This window comes from Suricata suricatta, chromosome 11 (assembly GCF_006229205.1).
Source record: "Suricata suricatta isolate VVHF042 chromosome 11, meerkat_22Aug2017_6uvM2_HiC, whole genome shotgun sequence".
Classification (NCBI taxonomy): domain Eukaryota; kingdom Metazoa; phylum Chordata; class Mammalia; order Carnivora; family Herpestidae; genus Suricata; species Suricata suricatta.
In genome coordinates, this window is record NC_043710.1 from 77,735,852 (window position 1) to 77,760,289 (window position 24,438).

General features: G+C 32.9%; 1 protein-coding gene across 1 annotated transcript in view; it reads left to right on the forward strand.

Annotated features, from left to right (window-relative positions):
* The window catches only part of CNTN5 (contactin 5), a 1,016,132-nt gene that overhangs the window by 265,870 nt on the left and 725,824 nt on the right, over positions 1-24,438 (forward strand). Inside the window, exon 4 of the mRNA XM_029915651.1 lies at positions 18,307-18,435. Within this exon, the coding sequence (XP_029771511.1) occupies positions 18,381-18,435 (55 nt within the window). The 5' untranslated portion in view covers positions 18,307-18,380. The remainder of the gene's footprint in view (positions 1-18,306; positions 18,436-24,438) is intronic.

Below are 24,438 nucleotides of genomic sequence, written 5' to 3' on the forward strand. Positions count from 1 at the left end.
TTCCTAGCGGAAAAAAACAGCATGTAATTTCTGTCCCTGACGGAATGTATTAAATAAGCAAACACCACCAACAAGCAAAACAAGTACTACAATGTAAAAATATTAAAAAAAGAAAACCCTCTCACATGCATAAATGAAATATTGCACACAAAGAACTCACATCTTTTCAAGCTTCAATAGTAAATATTCTGTATTCGCAGATTTTTCAAGAGAAACTTTGCAGGTCTGCAAGGGGTAGCATAATATATTCAAACTGCTGAAAGGGAAAAATCTGCAACCCAAAATATTCTATCCATCAGGGCTATCATTCAGAATAGAGGGAGTAATTAAGAGTTTCCAAAAAAAAAAAAAACTAAAGCTAAAGGAGTTGTGACCAATAAACTAGCCCTACAAGAAATGTTAAAGGGGACTGTTTGAGTGAAAAGGAAGACCAAAAGCAAGAGTAAGGATATTAGGAAGCATAAAGGTAGTAAAAATCAGAATATCTGTAAAAACCAATCAGGGACTTGAAATAAAAAGATGTAAAGTATTACACCATATGCCAAAAAGTGTGGAGCAGAGGAGTAAAGAATGGGTTAAACTCAAGTGACCATAAATTTATATTAACTGCTATATGCAGAAGATGATATATACAAACCAGATGGTAGCCACAAATCAAATACCAGTAATAGATATGCAGAAAAAGTAAAAGGAATCTAAGTATATCACTAAAGATAGTCAACTTATGTAAGTGAAGAGAGCAAGGAAAAAAAGGAATAAAGAACTGCAAAGATGACCATAAAACAAGTAATAAAATGTCAATAAATACCTACATATCAATAATTACTCTGAACGTAAATGGACTATATGCTTCAATAAAAAGATTTAGGATGATGTAATAGATTAAAAATTTAAAAAAGACCCATGTATATGTTGCCTAAAAAGACTTATTTAAGACCTAAAGACACATGCACATTAAAAGTGAAGGGATGCAGAAGCATTTATCATGCAAATGGGTGTGAAAAGAAAGATAGGTAGCAATGCTTACATCAGACAAAATAGACTTAAAACAAAGAAGGTAACAAGAGTCAAAGAAGGGTACTATATGATCATTCATAGGACAATCCAATGATATATAAAAATTATAAATATTTATGCATCCATTACAAAAGCACCCAAATACTTAATGCAGTTACTAAGAAACATAAAGGAAATAATCAATAGTAATATGATAACAGTAGGGAGCTTTAGCATCTTATTTATATAAATGGACAGATCATCCAAACAGAAAATAAACAAAGAAAAAATGGCTTTGGATGAGAGACTGAACCAGATATATTTAACAAGTATATTCAGAACATTCCATCCTAAAACAGCATAATATACATTATTTTCACATTCATATGTAACATTCTCCAGAAATGATCACATATTAGCCCACAAAAGAAGTCTCAACAAATTTTTAAAAATCGGTCATTCAATACTTCTTTCTTACCATGATGCTATGAAACTAGAAATTAATCACAAGACTAATGCTATGAAACTAGAAATCAATCGCAAGAATGTATCTGGGAAGAGAGTAAGTATATGGAGGTTAAATAACGTGCTACTAAACAGTAAATGGATCAACCAAGAAATCAAAGTGGGAATTAAAAAAATACGTGGAGACAAATAAAATGAAACCAAATTGTCCAAAATCTTTGGGAAGTAGTGAAACTGATTCTAAGAGGGAAGTTTATAGGAATACAAGTCTACTTCAAAAAGCAGTAAAACGTTCAAATACACAACCTAACCTTACACATAAAGGAGCTAGAAAAAAAGAACAACAACAAAACCCCAAACTGGTAGAAGAAATGAAATAATAAAGATTAGAGCAGAAATTGTGGCTTCTGGGTGGCTCAGTCAGTTAAATGTCCAACTTCAGCTCAAATAATCTTGTGGTTTGTGAGTTTGAGCCCTGCATTGGGCTCTCTGCTGTCAGTGCAGAGCCCACTTTGGATCCTCTGTCTCACTCTCTCTGCCTCTCCCCCTCTCCTGTGCATGTGCATGCACACACTCTCTTTCAAAAATAAATAAACATTTAACAAAAAAGATTAGAGCAGAAATAAAACAAATAGAAACCAAAAATGCCAATAGAACAGATCACTGAAACAAGGAGCTGGTACTTTGAAAAGATCAACAAAATTAAAAACCTTTGGCCAGACATATCAGAGAGAGAGACAGACAGACAGATATGAAACAAACAAAATTTGAAAGGAAAGAGGAGAAATAACAACTAATCCCACAGAAATACAGAGGATTTTTAGAGAATATTATGAAAAGTTACATGCCAACAAATTGAATAGTCTAGAAGATATGGATACATTTCTAGAAACATGTTTCTTGACAAAACAGAATCAGAAAGAAATAGAAAATTTGAATACACCGATTACCAACAATAAAAAAACTTCAAACAAACAAAATTCCAAGAAGCGATGGCCTCACAGATGAATTCTATTAAATAATCAAAGAATTACATTTGTCTCAAAAAATGGGAAAGAAAGAAAAACTTCCTAATTCATTTTGAAAGGTAGGATTTACTCTGGTACCCAAACCAGATAAACACAGTACAAAAATAACTACAGGCCAATATCTCTGATGAACATAGATGTAAAAATCCTCAACAAAATGTTATTAAAGGCACCTGGGAGGCTCAGTAATTAAGGATCTGATTTTGTTGCCTAGGTCATGATCTCAAGGTTCATGGGTAGGGAGGGTAGGGTGAGAGTGTCTGCTGGTCCTTGCCTTTCCAGGTCAAGGAGATGTAGCCTTTCCTGGCAACAGTTGCAACTCTTCTCAGCTCCCAAAATGCTCTTGCCTTATGCATGGGGAGGGAGTGGAAACAAGGGTGGGGGAAGTTCCTGAGGCTCAGACATTGCTTTCTTCTCCCTTATCCCCATTCCCTTCAGTTCCCAGCAGAGCCTGGCTGGCCTGGGCCAGAACAGAGGCCCAGAAACAGTTGGAAGGAGGTGTATGGGACAGAGTACCAAGGGGGAAGGGGCCATCAGCCCAAGGGAGTAGGGATCTAGCCCTCCCCTCTACAAGTCCTACACTGGGTGAGCTGAAGCCCTGCTTCTGGTAAAAACATGAGCCCTGCTTTTAAGCATCACTCTCTCTCTCTCTCTCTCTCTCTCTCTCTCTCTCTCTCTCTCTCTCTCTCCCTCTCTCTCTCTCTGTATGTGTGTGTGTCTGTCTGTCTCTCTTTCTTCCTCTCTCACTCCTGGGATTCTCTCTCCTTCTCCCCTTGACTCACTTGCACCCCCCCCCCACAAATATCAAACTGATTCCAATAATACATTTAAGAAAATAATTCACCACAATCAAATGGGATTTATTCTTGAGATGCCAAAGTTGTTCAATATTCACAAATCATTGTGATCCATCACATCAATAAGAAAGAATAAAATCCATATGATTGTATGAATAGAAGGTGTATGTCATCCATTCATGATAAAAATCTTCAACAAAGTAGGGTTACAGGGAACATAACACAGCATAACGAAGGCCTTATATGAAAAACCCACAGCTGACATTATAGTCAATGGCAAAAAAAGGAATTTTTCCCCTAAAGTCAGGGATATTCATTCTCATCACTTTTATTCAACATAGTATTGGAGGTCATAGACATAACAATAAGACAACAAAAAGAAATGAATTGCATCCAAATTGGTAAGAAAGAAGTAAAACTTTTACTATATGCAGATGGCATGATACCATAATAGAAAACCCAAAAGAATCCACTAAGAAACTACTAGAACTGATAAATGAATTCAGTAAAGCCACAGGGTACAAAATCAATGTATAGAAATCTATTGCATTTTTATTCATTAATAAGCAATGAAAAGAGAAATTAAGAAAACAATCCCACTTCAAACAGCCAAAAATAATATAATACCTAGGAATAAACATAACCAAAGAGGTGAAAGTCCTCTATGCTGTAAGCAGTAAAACAGTCATGAATGAAATTTAAGATGAGACAACCAAATAGAAATACATCCCATGCTCATGGATTAGAATAACAAATTTTGTTAAAATAACCATACTGCCCAAAGCAGGCTACAGATTTAATGCAATCCTTATCAAAATGCCAACAGCATTTTTCACAGTTAAAAAAAAAATGATCCTAAAATTTGTATTAATCAGAAAAGACTCAGAATAGCCAAAATAATGTTGAAAAAGAAAAACATAACTGGAGGTATTACAAATCTGGACTTCAAGTTATACTGCAAAGCTGTAGTAATCAAAATATGGTACTGGCACAAAAATAGACACATCAATCAATGGAGCAGATTAGAAAGCCCAGAAATAAACCCACAATAGTTTGGCCAGTTAATATTCCAGAAAAGAAGCAGAATATAAAATGGGAAAGAGTGTTTTTAACAAATTGTTTTTGGGAAAAATGGAAAGCTACATGTATTATACTATATACAAGAATGAAATAAGCATGTGTTAAAGATCTAAATGTGAGACTGGAAAACATAAAAATCCAGAAGAAAATATAGGAAGCAATTTCTCTGACGTCAGCCATAGCAACATCTGTCTACATATGTCTCCCGAGACAAGGGAAATAAAAGCAAAAATAAACTATTGGGGTTTCATCAAAATAAAAAGCTTTTGCACAGTGAAGAGAACAACCATAAAAACTCCTGAATGGGAGAAGATATTTGCAAATGACATATCTGATAAAAGGTTAGTATCCAAAATATATAAGGAACTTATACAACTCAACATATAGAAATGAATAGAAGACATGAACACACATGTTCCCAAGACATACAGATGGTCAATAGACACATGTATAGATGCACAACAACACTCATCATGCAAGAAATCAACATCAAAATTACAATTAAATATCACCTCATACTTGTCAGAATTGCCAATATCAAAAACTCAAGAAACAGTAGTGTTAGCAAGAATGTGGAGAAAAGGAAATCCTGGTGCACTGTTGGTAGGAAAACAAATCAACACAGCGACTGTGGAAGATAGTATGGAGGTTTCTCAGAAAGTTAAAAAATAAAATTGTCATATGATTTACTAACCACAGTACTGAGAATTTACCCAAATAATTCAGAATAATAATTTGAAAAATATATACATATATATGCATCCCTATGTTTATTGCCTCATTATTTGCAATAGCCAAGTTATGGAAGAGCACAAATGTCTATTCATTTTAAATAGGTAGAGAAGAGGTGGTATGTGTATACAATGGAACATTATTCAGTCATTAAAAAAAAGAATGTGATCTTGCCTTTTGCAATGACATGGAGTTAGAGTGTATTAATGTAAGTGAAATAAGACAGTCGAAGAAATACAAATACCATATAACTTCATATGTGGAACTTAATAAACAGGGACACATGGGTGGCTCATTTGGTTAAGCATGTGACTCTTGACTTTAGCTCAGGCCATGATCTCACCTTCAACTGACAGCGCAAAGCCTACTGAGGATCCTTTATTGCCCTGTCTCTCTGCCCCTCACCTGTGCACATTCTTTCTCTCACTCTCTCTCTCTCTGTAAAAATAAATACAGTTGGGGGGGGAGGGAGAGAAACAAAACAAATGAACAGAATTTTAAAAAAAGAGAGAGAGAAACCATGAAATGATAGAGAAGAAATTTAATGGTTACCATAAGGAAGGTGGTTGGGGGATGAGTTAAATAGGCGATGGGCATGAAGAAGTGCACTTGTGATGAGCGCTGGTGGATGTACAGAATCGTTAAATCATTTACTTGTACACCTGAAACGAATATAACACTGTATGTAGACTACAACGGAATTAAAATGTTAAAAAAAAGGATTCTTGTTTTATATTTTAATTAATCAAAAGAAAACTAAATGTCAGAATTAATATGAATTCCATCTTTCCAGTTAGAGACCATGAGTCTAAAATCTTATTAATATCACATTATGATACAAAAGAAATCTCGAGACTCAAAATCCTTTGGGTTTCCCAAGTGTCTTCTTGTATTGTTCTACCTATCGAGCTGTTGGAACTCCCTCTGACACTAAGTTTAATTCATCAGAAAACAAGTACACTCATCTCAAATCTTTACCACCTCCTACTGTTTGGTATGTAAGAAATAATATATACCTAAAATTAGACATTTAAAACTCTTTTACAGAGAATTTAGTTAATTTACTCGCTTATGTGGAACTCTGGACAAACACATCCTCTCACTGGTTTGTTTTCCAGAATACAATGGCCCAGGTGTCCTTATTGCCCTTCACTGAGACCCACTTATTGCAAGACAGCAGACTTCAAGTCACAAGTCCTTCCTCTCTTTCAGAAGAATCTCTCCTAAAACATGTGAAAATGTCTTCTCCTTAATTCTCCATCTCTCAATTTAGAATATTTTCTCATCAGTAGAAATTGTAAAAGGCAACCTGCAGATATTATTTAGCTCTCTACACCAGGAATCAGTGAAAGGAGAGTTAATCCTGATGCTAACGTGAATTATGTGAGGTGTTAGGGAAGCCCATCATTTGTTATGTTTGTCTAATCTGTAAAAATGTAGGGTTGTGTGTTTGAGTCTATTTAAATTTTTATGTTTATTTATTTTAAGGGAGAGGGAGAGAGGGAGAGGCAGAGAGAGAGAGAGAGAGAGAGAGAGAGAGAGAGAGAGAGAGAGAGGGAGATTGAGAGCAAGCATGAGCTGGGTAGGGGGAGAGAGAGAATCCCACTCAGGTGCCCTGCTGTCAGCACACAGCCAACATGGGCTGGATTTCAGACACCTGAGACCATTACCTGAGTGGAAAACATGAGTCAGATGCCAACCAGGTGTCTCTCTGTGTACGTTATATGGAAAATTAGACATTATTGAAAACTATCTGAGAATTTTAGGAATTGATTTATATAATAGGAATAATTTATTTGTATTATTATGATATATATAATAAAATTCAAAATCCTTTCTCAGGCCTATGTATCCTTTGAAATCTAAAGCTTTGTAATTCACAGAATGAATTTCCCGTTTCTCCCTCCTGGGCATTAGCTTGCAGCCATGCTGGCATTCTTGCAGCCTGAATATTCCAAAGCCATTCTTGAATTTAGATTTTGCATTTGCCTTTAATCAGGCAATGTAATAATTTGTTTTATTTCTTTCACAACTAGGTGTCTTCAAATAAGGAATTTTGTGATGGGCGTAAACATGAGCATTTCTTAGAAGATATACAAATGACGTAGGCTTGCATATTAGGTTTGATATTTCATGTATCAGGGTTCCAAACTATTTGAGGTGGAGGAGTAGATGTGACAACATGCATAGCTTGAACCAAAATCTGGCGAGGCTCTAAAGTTAGACTAAAACGTTGGGTTTCTGTTTTATAGGACATGTGGAAAGTTCTGTGTGTGTTATATTCTGTGTAACATAGTTTTAAATATATAATCACCAAAAATTATCATCACCAAAAAGTGGGAGGTATTACATATTTATGATGAATATATTTGTTTTCCAACAAATTTCTGTTTGTTCATCATTTAACCTAGGAAAACAGATATTTTATAAAAATTCAAATTTAATATCTTTCCTTTTGAATATATACAAACTGTTAAATTATTTAATTTCAGTCACTTCTCTCCTTATTTATATGCTATTAGTTTTCTATATTTTCATTTTACATTAGCTTTACTTTTACATTCACGATATGATTATTTTAGTTTTATGAATACATCTTTTCTTTTTTTTTATTACCAACTTTTTCTTCCAGTTTTACTGAGAAATAATTGATATATTCCACTGTGTAAGTTTAAGGTATATCATAATGGTTTGAATTGCATATATTGTGAAATAATTACCACAGTATGTTAAGCTAAAAATAAAAGAAAAGAAAAACAATTTTCCTTTCGAAGAGAATTCTCAGATTAAGTCTCTTAACTTTCCTATATACCATACAGAAGTGTTAACTATAGTAAACATGATATACATACGCCTCTAGTAGTTATTTATCTTATAACTAGATGTTCGCACCTTTGACCACCTTCCTCTAATTTCCCCTTCCCCCATCCTCTTTCTGTGGTAATCGCAAGTGTGATCTCTTTTTCTATGGATTTTTAAAATTTGTTTATTCTTTTTTTTTTTTAGATTTCATACATGAGATTATACAGTATTTGTTTTTCTCTGACTTATTTCACTTAGCATTAATGCCTTCAAGGTCCATCAATGTTGTAAGATTTCATCATTTTTATGGCTAAATGGCATTTCGTTGTGTATATATATCACATTTCCTTCTTCTAACCATCTATTGATGACCACTTAGATTGTTTCTCTGTCTTGGCTATTGTAAGTAAATTAATGCTGCTATGAGTACGAAGGTGCAGATGGCAGATATCTTCCCTTTTTGAGTTAGTGTTTTTGTTTCTCTTGTATATATTCCAGAAGTGAAATATCTGCTTCATATGATAGTTGTATTTTCATTTTGTTGAAAGGCCCCTACTATTTTTCATAGTGGCTATATTAATTATAGTTGCACCAACAGTGAACAAAGATTCCCTTTATTTCACATTCATGCAAAACTTTAAACTTTCTTGTCTTTTTTGATGATGGCATTATAAAAGGTGTAAGATGATACCTTACTGTAGTTTTAATTTTCATTTCCCTCTAGACAAGTGAATGCTGAGCCTCTTTTGATGTAGCTGTTGGTCTTTCATATATCTTCTTTGGAAAAATGTCTATTCAGATCCTTTGCCCATTTTTTTGTTTGGTTTTTTGTTGTTTGTTTTTGATACTGAGTTGCTTGAATTCTATATATATTTGGATATTAACCACTTATCAGATATATGGTTTGCAAATATTTTTCCCCATGTTGTAGATTGTGTTTTCACTTTGTTGATGGTTTCTTTTCCTATGCAGAGCTTTTAGTTTGATGGCATCTCATTTGTTTATTTTTTATTTTGTTGTTTGTACTTTTGGTGTAATATCCAAAAAATCATTACTAACATCTATTAAAACAACCTTTTCTCAACTTTGCCCTCATTTTTTTGTTTATTATTTTTTTCAGACAGTACAGTGTGTTGCTCAAAATCATGGTCTCTGCATGGGGCACTTGGTCGGTTAAGCATTGGACTTTAGCTCAGCTCGTGATCTCACAGTTTGTGAACTGGAGTTCAGAGCCAGGCTCTGTGCTGACACGTCTGAACCTGGAGCCTCCTTCAAATTCATGGTCTCCTTCTGTCTCTGCCCCTCCTCCGCTCACACTCTCTCTTTCTTTTCTCTCTCTCAAAATTAAATAAACATTAAAAAAAGTCATGTTCACTGCATCCAGACTGTCTAGATATAAACCTCAAGTTTACTCAATAGCTGTTCAATCTTAGAAAATTTACAACCTCTCTATACCTTAGATTTACCGTCTTTGAAATGAGGATACTGGTTTTATCTCATAGAGTTCTATGTGTTACATGGGTTTCCACGGAAACACTTCCTAGCATATATGAAACATTATGATTTAGCTTTCGTTATGTTACTTTTTTGTTATTTCAGAAATCTCTCTGCTATTATTCATTTCTCTTATCTTATGAATATCATTTTATAGTATTTTTCTTAGTAAAGATTTATTTTTGACAAACAGTTTTTTCCCAGCTTTATGAAGATATAATTAGCCTCTCCCATTTTTTTTTAACCTCTCAGTTTTTGAAAAAGTGGAAAGAGCTTTATTTAACTCTTGGACTTTAATGAAATTTTCACAAGGTTTAGAATTATATATTACTGACAGTTATTTGTTAACAGCTCACTATTCCAATATTTTTGGATCCAATTTCTGCTATTATTAAGTCACTGAAAGTCTGACTTTCCTAGTTGTACAATTAATGCCTTCTTTTCTCTCTGGATGTTGTCTTTGATGTTCTGCATTTTCATTATGACTTTATCAGTTGTTTATTCTTCTTACTTTTTTTCTGGTTTTTCTGAAAGTTACAATTGATCAATTTAATCAGTTCTGGAAAATTTTAGCAACTTTCTGTCTCTTTATATATTGCTTTATCCCATTTTCTTTCTCTTTCTGAAAATATGATCATATATGTAAGATATTCTTACTATGTCCTTTATTTTGTTTACCTTCCTTTCACATTTCCCATCCATTTGCCTTTCTGGGCTGCATCTAGACATTTTTAAAAAAAAAATCTATTTTCTTCTTTTTCATAACACAATTCCTTTATGTTTAAAACCAATAATATATATTTGTTTTATAATCTGTCCCTGAAAAGTCAAATATCTAATGTCTTTGCAGGTCTGATTCTGTTATTATTTCTGTTAACTGTCAATCACAGTGATTTGTTTTCCTGTATATATTGTGAATATTGATTATGAGATTTTCCTTTTTCTTGCAATATAGTCTCATGGTTTAAGAATGAAAGTTTTCTTTTACTATTCTGTTGGTGGAGTATCTCTCTGTAGGGGTGTTTCTAGTTCACCCTATGGTTTTGAAACCCTTTGGGATCCTAGATATATGGAGTTTCCTATTTGAGCACCCACATTTGTGGGCTCTAGGCTTTGATTTTTGGACCTCACGCTCTCAGAGAAGCCATGAACACTAACATAAAGTTCACTGAGATTTGATAAAAGACCCAACAGTGAAAGTTAGCTTCATTTCTCAGCTTGCTGCTTTTATCTACTTTTGCTCTTTAGTAAGTTTTTCCTTCTGAATTAATTCATTGAGGCATTTAAAAGTATTTTGTACTTTGTAGTACGTTAAGAAGGAAGCTTTATCAGGGTGTCTAGTTTCTACAATATCAGAAAGGGAAATCTTCTGTACCCTGGCCATACAATGGTATTCAAGATCCTAACACAAGTCTTGTCAGAACTTACATGGAGGCTAGGGTCAGGTGCAGTAAGTTGTGGTCCTGGCTTCATCCTTTCCTTATACCAGTCACAGGTGATGAGAATTATGGAATGTTTCTGGCACCAGTTTCTTATAGTTGTCTTTTTTTTCTTTTCTCTTCTTTTCTTTTCTTTTCTTTTCTTGAGCTGTCATTTTTTAAATTTTCTGATTCCCATTTCCATTCAGTATACTCTGTATTATTAAATAGTATTGAACTGCAGTTTCCTCTACTCTTCTGTTTCAAATAAAGTTACAAGTTTGGCTTAAAGTCTCAGATGACTAGTACTGCTCCTTGTTAAATGTTTACTGCATCCCTTTTCATGAGGTAGGTTCTGCTGAAGTCAAAAGAAGGTTTTGGATTTAAAAGGATGAGAAAATAGACTAGAACCATGCTTAACTATACACTATAGAAAATCATACCTCCAAATTAATGTAAACACTATGAATTCCATCTTCAATCTACAACCCATAGTCCTCTGTCCAGGAAACAAAAGTATAATTTATTTTCTTGTGACTCACAATATCATAACTCATTCTGATTGTGTTTGAGAGCAACAAGTCTCTCTTCCCAGCATTGCTGCTTGGTCCTCAAGGGATATATGATAGCAAACCTAACAAGACCAACACACAATCTTTTCTTTTCTACTGACTTTTTTCTGCTAGATCTTCTGTTGCATCTTATTATCTGTTGTTTTTTACAGGTGCAATTTCAAGGACTTCTAAAATATAATTCCCCGTAAAAGATTCTTAATTTTTTTTCAGTGAGTTCTGTCTTATTCTTGCTCAGCTTTTAAAAAAAAATATGTCCCAAGCAAAAGGGTCACAAGCTCAATTTTTAGCAAGGAATCATATTTGATATGGAGAATAAGGTACACAGAAAAATGTATATTTAATTATTTTACTTATTTTGCCAAAATGTACATCCAGGTCCCTCATATTGTAGTCATGTCACATGCTAATTAGAATAGAAAAACTTTTACTCCACTGTACTAATTTGCCAAGTAATGCCTTTTATTGTGCCCATAAATAAAAATAATTCAGAATAAGATGCTAACGGTTAAGTTGGCTCATTTCTAGTTTACTCACTGCCACTCTGTAAGTTGAATACTTAACAATATTCATTGGTATTTATACTGTCTGTTTATGGAGGTTGCACTTACTGATGTAATTAGGTAATTCAAATAAACATTACACAGGTTAATAACATATGGGTATACTTGGTTCTATGAAACATTATGCAGGTTAATGACATATGAGTGCATTTGTTTCTATGAAAACAAAACAAAACAAAACATAACATTTTTAAAAACCACCAAAGCTAATAGTTTTGAACACACAATAAAATAAGTGACTTAGGAAATGTTATAAAAGTAGTGTATATGAGGCAATTGTATAAAAATAATAAAAAATCTTCAAAGACGCTATCACCTTACACCACTTTGAAGAAATTAAAAATTGTATATGATGTATTACAGGGAGGACTTATGTATAAAAAATGATGTTGACATAAAATAAAATATTTTTTACATGAGAAGCCTGATAATCAGAAAAAAAATCTCCTTTCTATATAATAAGATTGGCCAAAAAATATAGTCAGATCATATTAGTTAAATTATAATGTTTAAGATATGTCTGTATGATTATGATTTTTAAAAATTAGTGTTTTAAATTAACTTAATACTAGTCCCAATTATGTCAACAAAAGGACTTCTAGAAATTTTTGTAGAGAGTGCTATGAAGTTTTGTAAGAGATGATGTAGCTTAAAGGTCAACATTACTCTTACCCCAGTTATGACGTTTACCAGCTGTGTGGTCTTGGACAAGTTATCTCCATCAATAAAAGTAGTCACGTTCATTTATAGAGATTGTGTAACTAGGGTGCATAGCATAATGTCAAGTGCATAGGATTTTATAAATGGCAGTACTGACATAGTTAATTTCTTATATTATATTGTGCCAAATAATGTATTTTCTACAAGTTCCAGTTTATTCAATAATTACTATTCAAAAATAGTAATTGTTTAGCTACTAAAACCAAACCTGTTCTGTTCTAGCAGATGAGTATACAAAGATGCACAAGACAAAAATTATTGCATTTATGGACATCACAACCTAGTAGAAGAAAAAGATAATTAAAAATAAAATAATTAAGTAGCATAACCTCAAGCACTGATAAATGCTAAGAAGAAAAATAAGGCAGGGACAATGTATGGAAAACCAGTGACAGGACTAACAGGAAGTGGAGTGGGGAGGAGCTTCTTATTTAAAGAAAAGAATTAACAGTGTGGCGGTTCCTCAAAAAACTATCCATAGAACTCCCTTATGACCCAGCAATAGCCCTGCTAGGGATTTACCCAAGAGAGACAGAAGTGCTGATGCATAGGAGCACATGTACCCCAATGTTCATAGCAGCACTGTCAACAATAGCCAAATCATGGAAGGAGCCTAAATGTCCATCACCTGACGAGTGGATCAAGAAGATGTGGTATATATATACAATGGCAATGAGAAAGAATGACATATGGCCATTTGTAGGAAAGTGGATGGACCTCGAGGGTGTCATGCTCAGCAAAATAAGTCAGGCAGAGAAGGACAGACACCATGTTTGCACTCATAGGTCTAACAGGAGAACAGGAGAAACCTAATGGAGGACGAGGGGGAGGGGAAGAGAAGAAAGAGAGTTGGGGAGATAGAGGGATGCAAAACTTGAGAGTTTGAATACTGAAAACGAACTGAGGGTTGAAAGGGGAGGGAGGAAAGAGGTGTAGGTGATGGAGGAGGGCACATGTGGGGAAGAGCACTGGATGCTGTATGGAAACTAATTTGACAATAAACTACTTAAAAAAAAGAATTAAGAAAAGCCTAAAGAGCAGAATCTTCAATAATTTAATGTTATCTAATCTGGGAAGAAAGGATGAAGGAGGAGTCCTGGCAAAGGAAACAATGAGTGCTGGCATATCTGAGGACAGCAAGAAGGTCAGTGTGGTGAGAATAGAGTTTAGAGTGCTGGAAGAAGTCAGAAAGTTAGGCAAGGACTAGTCTATATATCATTTTGCACACTATTTAAGGAATTTAGATTTTAAGAATAAACTCTTTGACCTTTAAAATATAATTGTGTTTTAAAATAGCCTGTAAGAGGTCAAACTATAAGAAATAGTTTCTAAAGAACTGAAAAGAGAGATCAACAGGCAATAATAGAAATCTCTCAATATATGCACTTAGCTATGAATGTTTATAAAAAAGCAGTTTAACATATGCATCTTTTAAAAAGCTACTATTCCAATGTCAACATACCCCTTAATAAATTTTATGCAACAAATGTTAGCATTTCCTTGTTAAATATTTTTAATGTTTTAATTTTATTTTTGAAAGAGACAGAGTGTGAGCAGGGGAGGGTCAGAAAGAGAGACACAGAATCTGAAGCAGGCTCCAGGCTCTGAGCTGTCAGCACAGAGCCCAACACAGAGCTCAAACTCATGGAACCATGAGATCATGACCTGAGCTGAAGTCTGTTGCTTAACCGACTGAGAAGCCCAGATGCCCCACAACATATGTTAGCTAGCATTTTTATTTAAAATTCAACTTAAGATTTGATGCTTTTAAGTAATTATCTACACAATCAACTGTGCTATTCATTTATTATTTATAATATATAACAATGCAAAGATCTACTTATTTTACTTGCAAATGCATACAATATTCAAGTAAAAATTTGGTAACTAATATGATGTCGCTTCACATATTTTTCTTTGACTATCACATAGTGACTATTACCAATTATTACTCTCAGTAACAGTGATCATAATATTCTAAGCATTGAAATAAGTTCTTTTAAAATGTGGGGATTTTAAAAGATGTATCCAGTTAGTAGTTTCCCAGTCAGTATTTATGACTTTTCAATTTTTGATGAACAAAAGTTTATTATACAGCTGCCAGTCTCCATTAAGATATTTCTAAAAATATATCCTGATGTTCTTTAATAAAATTTATTAACTGATTATAACCTAATCTGGCATGTAATAGGGACTTAATATACTGTAATTCATAAAATGTAGTTTTGTATTATTTTATTATTCTGATACAAGCATTTTATTAAAGTCATGAAAATAATTGTGTTTTCAAGAGAGGCATTGCTTACAAAACTAAAAGGTAACACAATGGAGAAGATATTTGCAAATGATGTATCTGATTAAATGGTTAGTATCCATCCAAAATATATAAAGTACTTACACAATTCAATACACAAAAAGCAAATAGCCCAATTAAAAATGGGCTGAAAACATGAATAGATAATACTCCAAAGAAGACACATATGGCCAACAGACACATGAAAAGATGCTCAACAACACTCATCATCAAAGAAATCCAAATCAAAACTACAATGAGATATCACCTTACACCTGTCAGAAGGGCTAAAATCAACAACACAAGAAACAGCAATTCTTGGCACGGACATGCGGAAAAGGAATCCTCTTGCACTGTTGGTGGGAATGCAATCTGGTGCAGCCACTGTGAAAGACAGTATGGAGGTTCCTTAAAAAGTTAAGAATAGAACTACCATATGATCCAGTAATCACAGTACTGGGTATTTACTCATAGAATACAAACAGTAATTGGTAATGACGCATCCCCCACCAGGTTTATCACAGTATTACTTACAATAGCCAAATTACGAAAGCAGCCCAAGTATCTCTAAATATGTGAATGGAAAAAGAAGTGATATTTATATACAATGTGCTATCATTCAACCATACAAAAGATGATGAAATCTTGCCATTTTCAACAGCACGAATTGAGTTGGAGAGTATAGAGCTAGGTGAAATAAGTCATTCTGGGAAAAACAAATGCCAGATGATTACACTCATATGTGGAATTTAAGAAACAAATGAACAAAGGAAAAAAGAGAGAGAAACCAATAAACAGACTCAACTATAGAGAACAAACTGATGGGTACTAGAGAAGAGGTGAGGGTGGATGGTTGAAATGGGTGGCCAGGATTAAAGGGTACACTTATCATGATGAGCACTGAGTAATGTACAGAATTGTCGAACACTATACTGTGCACCTAAAATTAATGTGACACTGTATGCTGACTCTAGTGGAATTAAAATAAAAACAATAAAGAAAAGAAGAAAACTATCTTCTTTTTCTTACTATCTATGTTTTCAAGGACACTGATAGTAGTTTTTCTTTGTTTCCATAAAAAAAAGTTAACATGTTTCAGAAACTAAAGATGATTTCTCTTATTTTTTATCTGAGAAAAGAAATTGAGAGAGAATAAAAAAGGAGAGCAAAAATATTTTAAAAGAATGACTTTTAAACATCTATGATTTTTTTTGTGTGCTTTCCTCATTAAACATGCATTGATGCTTGAAAATGAACACACACACATGCATACACACAGAGGCTATTTTTTATTTGAAGATATTTTAACATGAAATGGTTTCTTTTAGTAATAATATCCAGTGTACTACTTTTGAGAAGTGAAAAAATGTTCCTGGAATGTGTAAAATTTCATAATGGCATGTTGAAAACATGAATACTCATCCTAAATTCCTAAATGTCATCTTATCAGAAATTGCTTCTGTGAACCCCTACTAAAGTAGCCCCTTCTATGCTCTTATTTTCCCTTAATACATTAAATATATCATAGTATGGATCACTCTCTGATACTCATTTATTTATTCATGTGTCCATTGTTACTCTCACTGCATTGACCCATTCAACAGTAAGATATTTGTCTAAGATCAATGTCTTCTTGAAATTTTACTAAAGAGCCATCTGCTGTATTCCCAACTTCTGCCAATTGTGTGAATAGCCCCCACTTTTGATAGCTCTATATTAATCATATACTTAGAGCATCCTGCTTATTTGGCTCGTAGCCTATGATTAACTTCCATGTATATATGTGCATATGTGTATGTCTTCTCTTTGACATTTGCACCATACAGCATTTAAGTGCTCTGAAAGCATTTGCATTTATTGATGAAGAATGTTTAACACAACAGGACACTGTAAATAGGAGAAATACCAGTTTGGGGGACAAGAACTGAGCAGAAGTTCATCAAAACAAGTGAAACAAACCTATATTAATGTCTCAGAAATCACAATCTGAGAAAGGCCTATTTCAACAAGGATCAAAAATTCACTACTTCAAATGTACAGTTCTCATGAATAATAATTGTAGTTCGAGCAACTTTAAGTCTGTCTCATGTTTGTGTGTCAAATGCTAATTTTCTTCTTTTCCTTTCTGATAAAAAACCAAAACAGTATAAAAATACTAAAAGTGTCTTAAAATGTAAAAATTAGTGATAAGGTTATTTTTTGTGCTTCAAATTGTCTTTGTTTCTGATAAAATGAAAAGCATTTTTTAATGTAGATAGCGATAATCAACTATGATTAGGTGTTATTAACTCTGTTTCTCTGTCTCAATAATAAATAAACATAAAAATTATAGGAACTTCTAAAGCACATTTGTCAGGTTCTTGCAGGAAGTTTCATCCTAGAATTCTGTTTTTTTTTAATTTTTAATGTTTTTTATTTATTTTTGAGAGACAGAAACAGTGCGAGCAAGAGAGGGTCAGAGAGAGAGGGAGATACAGAATCCGAAGCAGGCTCCAGGCTCTGAGCTAGCTGTCAGCACAGAGCCTGACACGGTCCACCAACCGTGAGATCATGACCCGGCTGAAGCCAGAAGCTTAACCAACAGAGCGACCCAGGCGCCCCTGTTTCTTTCTTTCTTTTTTTTCTTTTTTCTTTTTATCTTTATCATATCTTTCAGGACAAATAATGGAAACCAAAAGATATTAATGTGTTAAACTCTTCATTGTTATCAAAATGCCATTATGCAAAAAATGTTAAATATTCACAACTTTTTTTTCCATTAGATTCTAGCTGGTAAAAGTTGCTGAGAGAAATATCTCATCAAAGGAGTGAAGTGTAACACAGTACAGATAATCACAGGAGCTATAAACAAGGCAGTTGACATTAATAATTAAGTGGGAAAATTTTCCTGTGGAGATTTAGATGAGCTACAGGCAGAATGTGTGAAATCATTTGGCTAACTGATCATTAGTTATGTTCTAGACTAGAGGAATATATATTAATGTAACAGGTTTTTCTATCCTATTTTTCTATTCCAATAATTTGTCTACTATAATAAATAAAGCCATTACACATTCCTTGTGAGGAAAATCACCCCCATTAAAACCTGATGTTTTTATTATCTATAAAGGAGTATTTAATATAAATAACTGTGTTAAGAAAAATTTATCACTTCTCTGAATTTTTTGAGGTCTGCATTAGTTTAATTTTAATGGAAATTTTATTATTGTTGTCAATACAAGTATATATTAACTTGACCTTTGCAATAAAAGGTGTTTTTCATTCTACTCTCAGATTTTTGATTGGTTTGTGTTGGTCTACTTTTTTTGTTTTAACCGTTTTTGAAAACTGTTATTTATTTTAACAGGGCATTCTTTTATGAAGAAACATCACATCTGCTAAACACAGTGGGTGGGGCACAGGATATCCTAGTAACCAAGGATGGCTTCCTCTTGGAAACTAATTCTGTTTCTGTCAGTAGCTGGATATCTTTCAGGTAAGACTCCTGCTGTGCGTATCAAATGACAAAAATGTATTAAAGTCTTTATTACAAAATATCCTCAGGTATTCATTTAAATTTATATCAGAATTCATGCTTTTCAACAAAAGGAAGAACAAACAATTCTTAAATCTTTGTTAGCATTGCAAAAAGTCATATACATTTCAATATAAGAAGGTACTTAGAAAAATACGATATAAATGTTAATAAAATTGGTAGCCATCTCACCTCATTGACTTTCATTTACAATCTAAACCATTATTAGCCTTTAGAAGATTTGGTAATGTATGTATTTATCATTATAGTGAGTAATTATAAAAATGTCCTTTTATAATGCTAAATCTTATCATGTAAAGACAGAGCATCCTGGATTTATTATACTCACACACACACAATCACTTAAAGGCATCTCTAACACCATTAAATTTTTTTGGTTGTCTCAGCATCTCTAACTTTGTTTTAATCAATCTTATTGTTCTATATCTTAGATTTAAAGTGATATCTCTTATTCTGCAAAAATAGTTTATATTCTTTGGAGTAATAGTATCATACTGCTAATATTAATATGTCACAGTTTTTGTTTTAATTTCAGAGTGTTTAGAAATTAAATTATAGTGATGATTTAAATGTTTATACACATAACATTTATAGTTTGATTCAGTTGAACTCGGTGGCTATGTTGTATTATTAAGTGATATCAGTATAACTTCCACTATGTATAATGGATGAGTCCTCTTTTAAAACCAAAGAGGTAATCCTCAACTTAGTTTATGTTCAAAAACTTTGAAATTCAAAGGAATATTTTTATATACAAAGATAATTTTTTTTATTTCAGTGATAAATGCATATTATATGTTTAAATTATCTGAATGCTTTGGGAAGATATATAAAAGCCTGTTTTGTGCTGGAATACTAGTAATTAACTGCAAAAAACAAGAAAACAATTTATTATTATTATTATTATTATTATTATGTGTTTAGCACTACTGTTTACAGAAAAAAAAAGATTTAAGAAGAGACAAAAAGGTAGGATGAAGCCTCTACAAAATGGTGGTTGAGACATGTGTGAAAACATGAAAAAGAGGCATTAAGGGTTAAATAAAACCAGGCTCATCAATATTATCATTATTTTAAAAAGAAATAAAGAGTTTTCAAATATTTTGTTCTATTTTAGGTACTTTCAGGTACTTTGTGTGCAGTATTAGCATCTTCCCTGATGATCCAGTTTATTTCTTTTTTACTGTCTCAATGTCATCTCTTCTTGAACTAACTGAAGAGAATAGAGGTAGGCTTGCAAGATGAAGGAAAGGGTGCCCCATTAAGTTTGGATTTCATAATAAATAGTTCTAGTATGTTCTATGCAATATTTTATTTTATACAAAATTTAAATTTAACTGGAGTCTAGTGTTTTTATTTATTAATTTGACAATGATTACGGGTGGAGGGAGAAGGGTCATTTATAATATCACGGCAAAGCTTTATTTTCTTGTACTGACATGACATAATCCTCTCAAATAAACAATAACTTCAGATAATGTATTCTACTCTGATTGTGGGAACATGAAAATACTCAGTTTGACATGGGGTCGACAACTGCTAGATTTCCAGCTCGTAAGTAATTAAGGTGCTGCTTTTCCCATAGTGTAGAATAAAACATTGAAGATATGAGTAACAATGATGAATCTGGGAGGTAAGCTACTGTTTAGATATTATAAAGAAAGCCCAAAAAAGCTGAAAACAAAAAGAATTTATCATTTTTATATGATATTTAGTTTTTAATTACCTGCATTTAATGTAAAACATTTATGTGTGTTATTTTAAAATATTAATTTCTTCTCTACTGCAAAGATCTGCTTAAAAACTTGACTAGATACTTGAAAGGATCAGTTATCAAGGATAGTTACATTCAAAAACTTTCTCTCACTTTTATTTTCTCATTTTAACAGATTATTTTAACAAATTTTTATTGTGCTTTTGTTACTATGTAATACATTCAATATTTAATTCATTATTTTATTAATTGGTGTTTTATTCTTTAGTTTTTCTCTGGCTATTGCTTTTATTTATTTATGAGTATTACATTACAAGTATGACCTACTTGGCATAGTAACTTGATTATTACAGAAAATTAGGGCAATTAAGCTATGGGTCATGAACACATTTTATATTGTTGCTTTATTTGAACCAGCAAGACTGATGAAAGAAATAATAGAAGTTCAAGTCTGTATTCTCTCTTTGTTTTACTTATTCCTTTTTCAATGGATAGATTATCTTGGGATTATCTTGGGATAGATTATCACTAAGAAATATAGAACTCTTATTTAACCCTGTGTTTAAAAGCTGGCTATTAATAGCAATAGAAGATTGATGCTTCTATAGGGATTATCAGTCTTACATTTAAAAAGAATTGATCATTAAAACAACAGTGAGATACCACCACACATATCAAAATGGTTAAGATCCAGGTATACACAAAAAGTAAAAGCAATATCAATTGTTGCTGAAGATACAGAAAACAGGAATGTTTATTCATTGCTGGTTGAAAAGCAAAATGGTCTAACTACCTTCAAAGACAATGTGGCTGTGTTTATAAAGCTAAATAGTCTTACCATATAATCAAGCAACTAGACTCCTAGGCATGTCCCTAATTGATTTTAAAATGTATAAATACCTTGTACAAAATACCTGCCCAAAAAGTTTACAGGAGCCTCGTTAATAATAATCAGAAATGAACAACCAAGATGCCCTTCAGTAAAAGTGATGGGATAAACGGTAAATTTCATATAATGTAGTACTCTTCAGTGATAAAAAGAGATGGTCAAGCCATGCAAACCCATAGCTTAATGGGATGAATCATATGTACATATTGCTAACTGAAAGAAGCCAGTCTGAACAGGCTAGATCTTGCATTATTCCATTCATAAGACCTTTTTAGTAAGGGAAAACTACAGAGATTGTACAAATTACTGATTGCCAGAGGTTGGGACAGACAGATGATTTAATGTGTGAATGAAGCATAAGTACTTTTTAGGGTGATGAAGCTATTCTATATGACATTGTAATGATGTATAAATATCATATATTTATCAAAGCCAATAGGACTTTAAACACAAAATAAACATTAATGTATATAAAATTAAAAAGAATAATTTAAGAGGTTAGAAGATCTGGGATGAAAGGCAGAATCTGACAATCTAAATATGAGACAAATGTATGAAGTAACTTCACTTAGGGAAGTAGGGGACAAAGGTACTAAGTAACTATGGAAAGGAATCTTCAAGACTAAAGCAAAAACAAAGCAAAACAAAACAAAAAAATTCTGTTTTGGTAATATTCTGTAGTTTATGATATCATTATTAGAAATCCTAAAAATGCTATACATGAAATTGAACAATTAAGTCAATGGAAGGTGAATGTTGGGAGCCAGGTTCCTCATTGTTGGAATGACAGGTTGCCGATAAGCGAGAGAGGATGCTATGATTTACACGGTAAAGTATTAGAATTGAAGACTTCAGTTTGAACCATGTTTAGCTTAATGCAGATGTAGATGGTTACATATAAAAATATTTATGAATATGTATATATACATGGTTAGGTATACACACATATGCCTTTCTGTCATCTGAGCAAAGTACCATAGTAGAAACAACACACAAAGTATTGAGATCTTCAATTTCTTTTTCAATTGAAGGGATCTGTGTTATTTTTGGAAGGACTAACTCTAGGACCGGGGAAGAAATTGTACTTGACCAGCCTAGAGTATCCTGTAGTACCAGAAAGTAAGGAAGTGCTAAAACAAACAAAGCAGCAAACAAAACAAACAAACAAACAAACAAAACAAACACAATTAGGAAGGTATGTCAAAAGGACAGTGGGAACCAACTGAAAGAGTTCCCCAATGGCCCAGACTAAAAAATCTGACCAAGAATATAAAGAAGCATGAATAATAACCCAAGGAATAAAATAATTACCCATAAGTCCATATTGATATAAGTAAATAAATTAACTAATCAAAAGAATAGACAAATTTCCCATGTAATGAACATCAAATAATTTATAAAATACTTTTTTCTCAAAGAAGTGGAATGTAACGCCTCACCTCTTTAACTGTGGGCTGTCCACAGTGACTTGTTTCCAAAGAGTACAGAGTGGAAAGTGGGGATAAAATAAAGTAACATTATAGTGAAGGAAGCTGATAAACCTTCTTCAACCCAGTAATGATCCCAGTCAACATCAGCAGAGATAATATTTACCCTTTATATGATGTGATGAAAACGACACCTAACCTCTGTGATTTTCCTCATTAAAATCTATATTCCCAGTCTAATCATAAGAAAAATATGAGACAAATCCCAAAGGAGAGACAGTCTCTGAAATGCCTGGCCAGTACTCCTCAAAAATTTGAAGGTCGTCAAAAACTAGGAATATTGGAGAAACTGTTAAAACTAAATGCAGTGTGTGCCTCTGGATAGGATCCTGGAATAGAAAAACAACATTATATAAAAACGGAAAGAATCTGAATAAAGTACATGCTTTACATAAAACGTAGTGGAAATATCAGTCTTATGACTGAGTCGTGAAATGGTTAGGAGAGTAGGACAATGGACAATTATTGTAAATTTTGTTTTCTGAGAAGTTGAGCTGAAGAAAGAAAAAAATGGAAGATAACTGAAAAGATAGAAATTCAAAAGTGTAGGTATCTGTACATTTGTGGATGTGTGTTTTAAGCATGGAAAAGCTACTATTCAAAGAGATTAAATTAACAGAATACATAATAAACGTTCATTGTATATTGCACTAGTTAGTTGTTGCTATAAACCATCCTCAAATTTAGCAATAGATAAACAAACAAACACAAAAAACATACTATGCCTCACAGTTCTGAATGTGAGGCCGGTGGTTTTTCTGGTTTGGGCAGATTCCCTGTAAATTTGGAAAGAGTGGGATTGGATAGTCTATTTAGCCTTACACTGGGGTTAGTTGGCTCCTACTAACAATGACAATGGGAATGGATTGATCATGTCTCTGATTTTCCAGTTGTCTAGTCCAAGCTGTTAAACACAGAAGCTCAGCTAGGTGAAGCAAGAGAAGAGATAAATCCCAATTTGTAAATACTTTTCAAGCCCATGTGTCATTTTACTTGTCTAATGTCTCATTCACTATGGCAAATCACATAATGCCAAGACAAGACATAAGGGACAGAAAAGTAGATTCCATTTCTTGAAGACATTAGTTTGCAAAAGCACAGTGGAAAGATATGCAAGATAGTATTATTAACTATAGGCAGTATGCTATACAGTAGATCTCCAAGACTTACACATTTTTGCATAATTGAAATATTGTACCCTTTGAATAATTCCTTTCTTGTTCCTTCCTTCTTCTAGCTCCTTGGCACCCACCATTCTACTCTCTCCTTTTATGGGTTTGACTATTTTAGATTATTTATAGGTTCTTTATATAAGACACATACTTAAATTTTTGCCAAGAGGGTAAATCATATTTTAGTGTTCTTACCATAACATAGAATAAAATAAAAACAATAATAAAATTAAAGGGCAGGGAAAAACTTTAAGAGATGATGGATACATATATTTGTTGCATAGATTATGGTGATGGTTTCACAGATGTATACTTATTCCAAACTCATCAAATTGTATACATTAAATATGTATAGCCTCTTGTATATCAATCATACCTCAACAAAGTGATTTAAATAAAGTATGCATACAGTAAAAAAAATCCATGTGCATTTTTGAGCTCTCCTACGTATTTATTTGTATCTATAAGTATTTTATATGCAAATAATAATTTTGCTTTAGTTAGCAATAAAGAAGATGAAAGATTTCTTTGTACCTTTATTTCAGACACAGTGACAGTGAGAGCACTGTGATCTAACTTCATTAGCTGAGCTTTTTTTTTTTTTAAGTTTATTTATTTTGAGAGAGAGATGGGGAGGGAGAGAGAGAGAAAGAGAAAGAGAGAATCCCAAGCACAGTCTAT